The 9,537-nt window shown below is 36.1% G+C and overlaps 1 protein-coding gene across 2 annotated transcripts in view; it reads right to left on the bottom strand.

The window, feature by feature from the left end:
- Positions 1-9,537, bottom strand: part of CNTN6 (contactin 6) — a 293,689-nt gene that overhangs the window by 134,785 nt on the left and 149,367 nt on the right. For both annotated transcript variants that reach the window (XM_007450034.1, XM_007450033.1), the window contains one exon: positions 8,939-9,114. In XM_007450034.1, the coding sequence (XP_007450096.1) occupies positions 8,939-9,080 (142 nt within the window). In that variant the 5' untranslated portion in view covers positions 9,081-9,114. The remainder of the gene's footprint in view (positions 1-8,938; positions 9,115-9,537) is intronic.

The raw sequence follows: 9,537 nt of genomic DNA, 5'->3' as shown, positions 1-9,537 counted from the left end.
CCTGCTGAATATGAGTAGAGGTGAGGGATAAGAGAAGGCCTGCATTTTTAAAAAGTATCATTTCTGATAAGATACATAAATAGATGTCCAGCAGTGATGATGAAGAGAAAATAAGGCTAAAACATTGGATAATCCACTCTCCTGTTGATTGAAAAAAATAAAAATAACAGTGGCTTGCTGTAATTCAACCATGCAGCTGCTCTGAGTCCATTTGTTTAAGGCTTAGATTATTTTAAAAAACGAAGACAAACTCCTCTCCTTTTTATGATACCCACTGATGGTTATTACATTAAGATAAATTCAGAATATTAAATCCATTGCTACATTGTTTAGTGCTGTTTCCAAAATGATCATTAAAAATCAATACTAATTTATCAGATTTCTTTTATTTAATAAATTAAAGAAAAACATTTCTTTACCCACTTGGTTTAGATACTTTTCTGATGTATAAAAAAAAAAGGTTAAAAACCATCTAGCATTTACATTTATAATTAGATACGCATCACCCACTTAACACATACTTCACAATTATCAGAGCCTTTACAATTTCCAAATGAGTTTTTAAGTGTTATTTTTAAAACCCCTTCTCTTGAGTTTTAATTTGCTTTTCAGATATAAATGCACTTTGTCAGTATATCTTCAGAAGGATCATGTATAACTGTTTCTATATTTCTTATATATGAAAAAATATTAAAGACCTTCTGAATTCATCAGTACCCAATGAAGATTTTAAAATTTATTTCTAAACATGAGAGGGTTTTTGTTGTTGTTTTTCATGCTTGTACAGACCCTGGGCAAGAGACAGAAATAAAAATACGCATCACCTACAAATATACAGGTATCTTAAAAATCCTTCTCGAAAGAGCCAAAGGCCTTGATATCATTACTTTTACTTGGAGACCTTTTCTGTTGTTCTCTGACTATGGTTTTTGGATTCATGTGGATTCTGTTTTACTTCCTCTATCTACAAATAAATGTATATTTAAAAATTATTTTCAGATGGAGGTGTGAGAAATTCTAGGTCTGTGGTAGGTTGGTGACCTTGGGCGAGTAACATAGTTGCCCCACTTTGAATTTCTTTAATTTCTTCATCTGTAAAACATGGTTTAGGAGAGCTTACAGGTATAGAATAAAGATGAACAGCATTGCAGATATAAAACCCTTGGCATTTCTCTGGAAAAAAAAATTATGGTGATTGTAAATGCCTGCATGTTTATAGCCCTTTAAAATGAAATATTATTGCATTTTAACCATGAGCCACCTAAAATCAACCCTGTGACACGGAGCAAGAGTCCCTTAACCCCATCCTACAAGTGTTAGAAATGAGGTTTGGAACATCCCTAAATATGTGTACCGTGGTTTTAATAACATTAGTAATATCATTAATTTATCAGACTGATATTTTTAAGGGGAAAAGTATGTGGCGTTTTCAAACAACATTCTATAAATAACTTCAAAATTCTTAACATCAAAGTATTTCCGTTGTTCATAGGGTAAGTACTGAAGTTCCAAACTTGGACTCTTAATGGTTGCATGGGCAGACCTCTGCCAAGCTCTCCATCAACAGCTCAACAACAATATATCAGGTGCCCTTACCCAGTGCTCTACATGTAATCATAAGTATTTGGGCCTTACAGTAAACCTACATAAAGTGGGTACTACTGACACCTCCATTTTACACTTAAATTCACACCTGTGCATAATGTCACATTGAGTGGGGAATATTTTTCAAACATAGGCAGTTCATGCCTGGTTCCTCTGCCTAAAAGCTTCATGATATGAGGGAGTTCTGCAGGTTTCTCTGTCATCTCCTAATATCACCCAGTCATTCCATTATTTGTAGATTAAGCTTGGAAATAAAGGGTCTCCAAAATTTGGATATACCTGGCTCCAAATTATATTTCAGCCTTGTCCTAGAAAACCAGTTATTTCTAAATCATGGCCTTTCACATTCCAGGTACCCTGGCCTGGGTTTTGCCGTTGCCCTCTCATTTTCTCTAATGCTTGAGACTTGTTTGCATTTGCATTTCCTCTCACTCTCCTGTCGACCTGAATGTTCTCCTCCACCTACTTTCTGTGTTTGGAACACAAACTAATAGCCCAAGGCTCAGTTCAAGCCCAATTGCCTTTGGAAGGCTTCCTTTGCCCTTTGTCCAGTCCAGACAAACTTTACTACTTGCTTCTCTGGTCTCCCTTATAGGTTACATCTCACATCATCTGATGCTTTTTTTGAGGAGGTACAGTGGGCAGTAAGAACCTGGATTGCCTGGGTTTGAATACTGACTCTGCTACTTATGTGTGTGATTTTGGGCAAGTTAATTAATTCTTCTGTGGCCTCAATCTGCTCATCTGAAAATGGGATTATAGTAACTTCACAGGGTTGTTGTGTAAGGCTCATTGAAGTTAATTTACATAAAAAGCTCGGAACGGTGCTTGCTATATAATATGTACTATGCAGATGCTAGCAATTTCTTTCCTTTTTTTCTTGCCCTCAAGATTTCACCTGCCTGCTCTGTGAAGACAGGGAGCAGCTGTTTCTTATCTATCATTTAATCTTTAGTCCCTAGCACAGTGCTTGATGCATATAAATAAGGTGTTTTCTGGTTGCTTGGTGGATAAATAAATAACTGACCATTCATTTATTCAACTAGTCTAGCTTTGGTCTAGCTAGGCTAGGAGGCTCCAGCAATAATGGAACAAACTTATGTGAAATGGTATCTGTGATTAAATTTTAAATAGTGCAGGACCAAAAAAGCCCTATTCATAAGTAACGTTTATCCCAATGTTGATCTATTCATTGGTAGAGTTGTATATTATGAGTGTCTAAAAAAAGTACAGCTCAGTGAAATCATGGATTTCTTTCAAAATGCCTATCTTTTTTACTTAAGGATGACATTTTAAACAGCAATGACAGATGCAATGTTCTCTCACACAAGTACAGAGTAATTCATTAACATACTTATGAAAGGAAGGAGTCTACATTCAACCTTTACCACCAAAGTCCTTGAGAAATAAAAGAAATTCAAAGCAGCTACGAGTGTAGCTTGTAAAAAGTCAAACTGGTGTTATCATTCAAGAATACCAGGGTGATAATAGGAGCTTTTGATGACTGGACACTTGCTGAATTTGATTTAGGGTTGAGGTTGGGTAGAGGAAGAAGAGAAGAGCTTAAATTAGAATCTATCTGAGAATTTGGAATGACAGAATCTTATGTGGAAGAACTGAAGGAGACTTTTGCAATTAAATAGTTCAAAACATACTTTTGATAAGTCCACAGAGATGACTGACTTGTCTGAGTAACATAGCTGGTTAAAGACAAATTTGATTGAGGAGGATTTTTCATAACAGAGTGTTTTTTACAATTGGGCTGCATTTCAGGATGGTTTCATGGTGGGATGATTCAAGGTGAGGCAGACTCTAACAGGCTGAGTCTAATATAAACTCCAAGGGTGCTTTTGAATTTCTGAACATCAGGACAGAAGTTGCAAACAAAAGTCGTCAACTATCTAAATGTATTTACCTGCAGAGTCTCTCCCACGGACAAGTTAGTTACTGAAAGGCTGTTCATAATTCATTTTTTCTGAAGGTCAAAGTGGCACTATACAATTGACTGCCAACTGGTAGGAAGCAGAGTTGTTGACACAATTTTATTTTGATGTATAGCTTTGTTCTTACCTATGGAAATTCGTATTAGGGCTTCTGGACCCAATTTCTCTGTCAAGAAGAAGATCAAATATCTTATATTAAATGTTTAGTGTCTGTCTTACTTTGGGTTCCTTAGAAGCAGAGTCTGGTGCAGAGATTCAGAATGTTGATTTATTGAGGAAGCACTCCCAGGAGAAATGGAGGGATGGAAACTGGATAGAGCAAGGGAAGGGGCTAAGCAAGAAGGTGTCTCAGCTGTTGTCTAGCTCCATCCTGACCCCATGGGGAGCTCTAGGGCATGCATTGAAGAACAGGGGCAGCTGTGGGCATTAACAGCTGGGCCCACTGCCCATTAAAAGGGATCTGGACCCGGCACCAACAGCATCTACCACCAGGTTTATTGTGAAGGTTACTGTCCTACAGATATGGCTTATTATTTCAGCAATGATTATACCAATGGCAAATGAAATAAAGAAAAAAGGTCCACATAATTTGTGTGGGCAGTGTTTGAAAAGGACTGAATGAATACCTTAACACAAAAGCCATAAGTTTTAGAATCTGAACTTTTATACTCAAGTTACAACTGGTTCTCTAACAATATACTTTTTAAAAAGTCCCAATCTCAGTGAGCCTCAGGCTTCTAATCTGTAAAATGGGGACAACAATAGCATCTTCCTCTTAGGGTTGTTCCACAGTTCAAGAAAGGTAATATATGTCAAATACCTAAAAGTCTTGAAAACAAGGGAACAGCTGGTCTGGAGAAAGTTTTAAAATGTAAACTAGGTATTTTTATGAGTAACTGTAGCAGTTTGAAATATGTAGATGTTTGGCCAACTTGAGAGAGGAAATGAAAATATAAAATGAAGAATTAGAGTTACCGTTTCCTGAGTGCCTATAAGGGACCAGGGGTTTCACATTCATTACCTCAGTTAATCCATTTCACTGTCCTATGGGTGCTGCTGTAATTCTCATTGTATACATTTCATAAAAGAGGCTTAATATTTAAGAGGTGACCTAATATCATACTACTGGTTGTTTTACAGAGATAGAATTTGAACTCAGATCTGTTTGTATTGAAAATATTAGCATTTGACCACCATTGTTGCGATGTTCAGAAAGGTACAAAAGCCTTTCTAGCAAAATAGACAGTGTTGAAAATTTATGAAAGTAGTGGTGAGAACTCAAATTAAGTTGAGTGTGCGGCTCTTGCACTTTAGAAACTTTCCATTTGGTTGGAGACTTGCATTTGGATTCTACTTTTTCTGTGCAAAGAAACAGAACAGATACTTAATAAGGAAAACTTACTCTTTTTTTTTTTTTGATAATTATGGGAGGAAAAAAATCCAACTGAAATGATTACTTTTATTCCACTGAATTCTGATGGTATCACTTTTTAAAAACCTGTGGTAAAATATGTATAACATAAACTTTACCATTTAAACCATTTTAAGTGTACAATTCTTTAGTATTAAGTACATTCGCATTGTTGTATAATCCCCATCCATCTCCAGAATTTTTTAATCAATCCAAACTAAATCTCTGTACTCATTAAACAATAACTCCCCATTTTCCTTCACCTAGTCCATGGAAGCCACCATTCTACTTTCTGTCTAGGAATTTGCCTAGTCTACTTACCTCATATAAATGGAATCCTACGATAAGTATCCTTTTGTGTGTGTCTTATTTCACTTAGCAAAATGCTTTCAAGTTTCATACATGGTGTAGCATGTAATAGAATTATAAAATTTCCTTTTTAAAGTGGAATAATATTCTGTTGTATGTTTATACCACATTTTGTTAATGCATTTATCTGTTGGTGGGCATTTGGGTCCTTTCTACCTTTTACCTGTTATATATAATGCCACTATTAACATGGGTATACAAACATCTGCCTGAGTCCCTTCCATCCTTTGGGGCATATACCTAGAGGTGGAATTGCTGTGTCGTGGTAATTCTATGTTCAAGTTTTTAAGGAGCTGTCATGCTGTCTTCCACAGTAGCTGTACCATTTTACATTCGCATCAGTAATGCACGAGGATTCCAATGTTTTCACATCGTTGCCAATTCTTGTTATTTTCTGCGTGTGTGTGTGTGTGTGTTTAAAATAATAGCCATCCTAATGAGTGTGAAGCAGCATTTTCTGGCTCTGATTTGTATTTCTGTACTGATTAGTGATGTTCAGGATGCTTTCATAGAGAAACAAATTCCCAATTGGATATTTCTCTTCTATTATGTTCTCTCTTTTTCTTTCTGTGTCTCTTCTCTCTGTCTCTCTATTTCTCTACCTCTCTCTTTCCCTTCCTCTCTTTTTGGAAGAGTAACCTTATTAATGAGATTATGCATAGATTTGCATGTGGATACAAATGTAATTTCTTTGAATGAAATTTCAGAAAACCTATTTTGCAAAATTAATATCCTGTATCTCTTAAATGAGATTAGAAGAAAGAATTTGTAAGTGGAGTTTTCTGGGCTGTAAGTCATCAACACTTTTTTTTTTTTTTAAATAGAAAGCTTTCTGCTTTTTTCCATGGTCTATGTCTTGACTTACGGTGTTATTTTGTTTTTTGTTTTTTTTCTTTTTTAAAGGATGTTTTAATTAATTTATTTATTTTTGGCTGCACTGGGTCTTCCTTGCTGCGTGCGGGCTTTCTCTAGTTGCAGTGAGCTGGGGCTACTCTTCATTGTGGGGCATGGCCTTCTCATTGCAGTGGCTTCTCTTGTTGCGGAGCACGGGCTCTAGGCGTGTGGGCTTCAGTAGTTGTGGCACGTGGGCTCAGTAGTTGTGGCTCGTGGACTTAGTTGCTCCATGGCATGTGGGATCTTCCTGGATCAGGGCTCGAACCCATGTTCCCTGCATTGGCAGGCAGATTCTTAACCACTGTGCCACCAGGGAAGTTCCCATCAACACTTTTCAATTCATCTTTAAGAACTTTGTGCTCATTTGTACAAAAAGTAAACCACTCAGAGTTGCATAATAGCAGTGGCAAAGCTAGACCTGGTATTTTCACCTTTTGAAAAGAAGTTATTTACTACTTGGAATGAACAACTGACTTAAGTAAGGTGGCGAGAGTACTTATAAAATACAGGAAATGAAGGGAGATACTTTATAGGTGATTAAAATGTGTTGGTTATGTTTAGGGTTGATTCAAGAGATAATTACACTCAACCATATCTCTCCATGGACCTAGCAGGAAATGTTTCAGGCGCGGGACCACTACAGATACTGGACACAAAAGGCAGAATGATGTGGTTCTTTTTTTGTTTTTGTTCTTGTTTTCAAGTTTAAGACTTGGAACATAAGATCCTTTAAGTCTGCAGGAGAAAGATCAGCTAATGGATGTAGGCCATTCTTCTTTCTGCATGAATAGTAATAGAAACGATTTTAGGGATCAACAGTCACACACCTTCAACTCAAAAAAAGGAAAATTTTGTGAGGAGACAAGAAAGTCAGCAAGGACAGAAGAATTGATTTTCCCGTTCATCCAAATGAAAGCATACAATTTCTTCTTAATTGAAACCTTTCCTCTTTTTTTAGCAAAGAGAAAATATGATTTAACTTTGAAAAACTTCTAGTTACACATATTTTTAAAAGCAGAAAAAAGGTGAGAAAAAATAATGTAGGGGATTAAAAAAATATATTTTTTGTTTAAGAAGGGGAACAAAGAGGAGGAAATAGATGGTCATATAAAGCATAGTGCATTAATTTTCATCATAGGTATTCAGTTATTTTCAAGAATGGATAGAATCCATAGCTTTAGAGAAGCTCCAGGGTATAGCAAATAAATGTGCTGTGTTTTCCTTTGCCAGAAAGTCAAATTTATTCTTATGCAATCTGATCCAAATCATGTGTATTTTCTAAAGTTATCGCCTATCCAGGTAGGAGATATAATTATTTTGGCAGGATCATTGAAAGTCTATGGAGCAGTTGTTTACTTCTGTAAAATAAGTTTCTTATTAGTTTTTGCTTGCTATTATTTTTCCAAGTGCTGGTCTTAGCTAAAATGCAGACATCAAGTATTTACCGTAAGGTTCAAGCAGCCATCAGCCTTTGTTCGGATTCCATTTAGCTCTATAAACTTTTGCATTATCCTTTGATTTCTGCAGATGTAAATATGTTCAGATACACTTAGTAACGCTTGTGTGTATGTATACATGTGTATGTGTGTATATATAGGACCACATACATATATGTACATATGTATAATGTGTGAATATTTATGACCGCATGCATATATATATATATATATATACACATATGTGTGTGTGTACTTATTTCTGAATATGTTTATATACATATTCAGAAACAATGCCATCCCCAGAATGGTCAACATAGGGGAACTATGTGTAGAACAAGGCATATTTGGAACACAAGACTTGCAATGGGAAACAGACCCAATTGTTAATTTATATATCTAGTGATGACTAAAGTAGTTCTACAAGGTGGGCTTTGGACATATATTTTATTTTTTAAATTTCAAAATAATTACTTTTTCAAAGTAACAGAAGCATAGACCTTTTCATGAGGGCTGCAAGAGTAGCTTCTCATGCTTTGGCCCCTGATATATCCTCTGAGGTGGACATGGGTAGGGATTGGGTCAGGGAGGGGGTACAAAAGGAGACATTTAAGGCTTCTACTTCATCCATATCAACAGATGTAATTACTTTCAAACAAGGCTTTCCCTGGATCCAATATGAAACATTTCAGCCCCTGGAAACACTACATAAAAACTATATAAGGAGCAGTATGTCTGTTGTTCATCTGCTAATGTCACCAAGGTAATTATTTGGATGACATTTTTGTGACGCAGCTGGACATTGTTACAGTTAATATAAAGTCTGCCTTTGGCAACCACTTTATTTCCACCTACATCAAACTGTGGATGCATGATCACTTTTCCTGGGAGAATACTTGCCTCCCCCAAAAGACATCTCTGCCCTCAGCTTTTGCTTCGTGTGCTCTGCATACTAATACCCAATGCAAAAGAAAAAGGAAAAAGAGTAATATATATAATCTTTATCTTAATATGTATATCTGGAACTTTCAGAGATGTTTCTAAATATAATTCACAAAATACAATAACACTGATATTTCCTTCCTTTTTTGAAACAGATTTCAGCTATCCCCAGGAGTCTGAATTCACAAAATGCACACTGTTAAAACTTTTTGCCTCTATAAATTCATATTGCTCTCAAAGAGCATATGATTGGCAAAGCTGGATTTTTTTCTACTATGATTATAATAAAAATATATTTTTAGAAACATAAAGATTATAGATTTTTCCCACAAACTCACATGCAAATTGGAGCTTCGCCTTCTGGCTCAGAATTGTTCCCAGCGGGTTGGTGGCCAGGCACTGGTATGTGCCAATATCTTGATCTGTGTGGGGGCTACTGATTGCCAAATTGCCTCCATCCAACCTGTAGTGATAGCTCATGGTAAAATCAATATCTGTGCCATTTTGCTTCCACCTTCAAGGAAAAAAAAAATCAAATCATGTTTCTAATATACAGAGTTGACCACTCCTGTGTTAAGCAACATGCACCTGTAATTCCTGAGACTGTTAAAATGAACAAGACATGGTTATATGGGGATACATCCCACCAGTTTCATCGAAGATAATTGTCTTCATGAGCTCTGTGATATCAATAACTATGTTATTTTGAAGATCTTCTACTCTTTACAGATTATGAACATTCACCCAAATGTATACAAAGAAGCAATAGAACTCTTGACATGAGAAATAAAAAGTAGACATTCAGTCAATAAACCTAGCTGCCCTATTCCTATAGCAACTTTTCAAATAACATGTACCATACCTGAACACGCACAACTGATACTGCAAAACTGAATGTCAAAAATGGTTTAGACAGGGCTTCCCTGGTGGCGCAGTG

Source organism: Lipotes vexillifer, unplaced genomic scaffold, assembly GCF_000442215.2.
Source record: "Lipotes vexillifer unplaced genomic scaffold, Lipotes_vexillifer_v1.1 scaffold1041, whole genome shotgun sequence".
Lineage (NCBI taxonomy): Eukaryota > Metazoa > Chordata > Mammalia > Artiodactyla > Lipotidae > Lipotes > Lipotes vexillifer.
The sequence above is the reverse complement of the archived record's forward strand: the minus strand, read 5'-3'. Positions and strand labels throughout refer to the sequence as shown.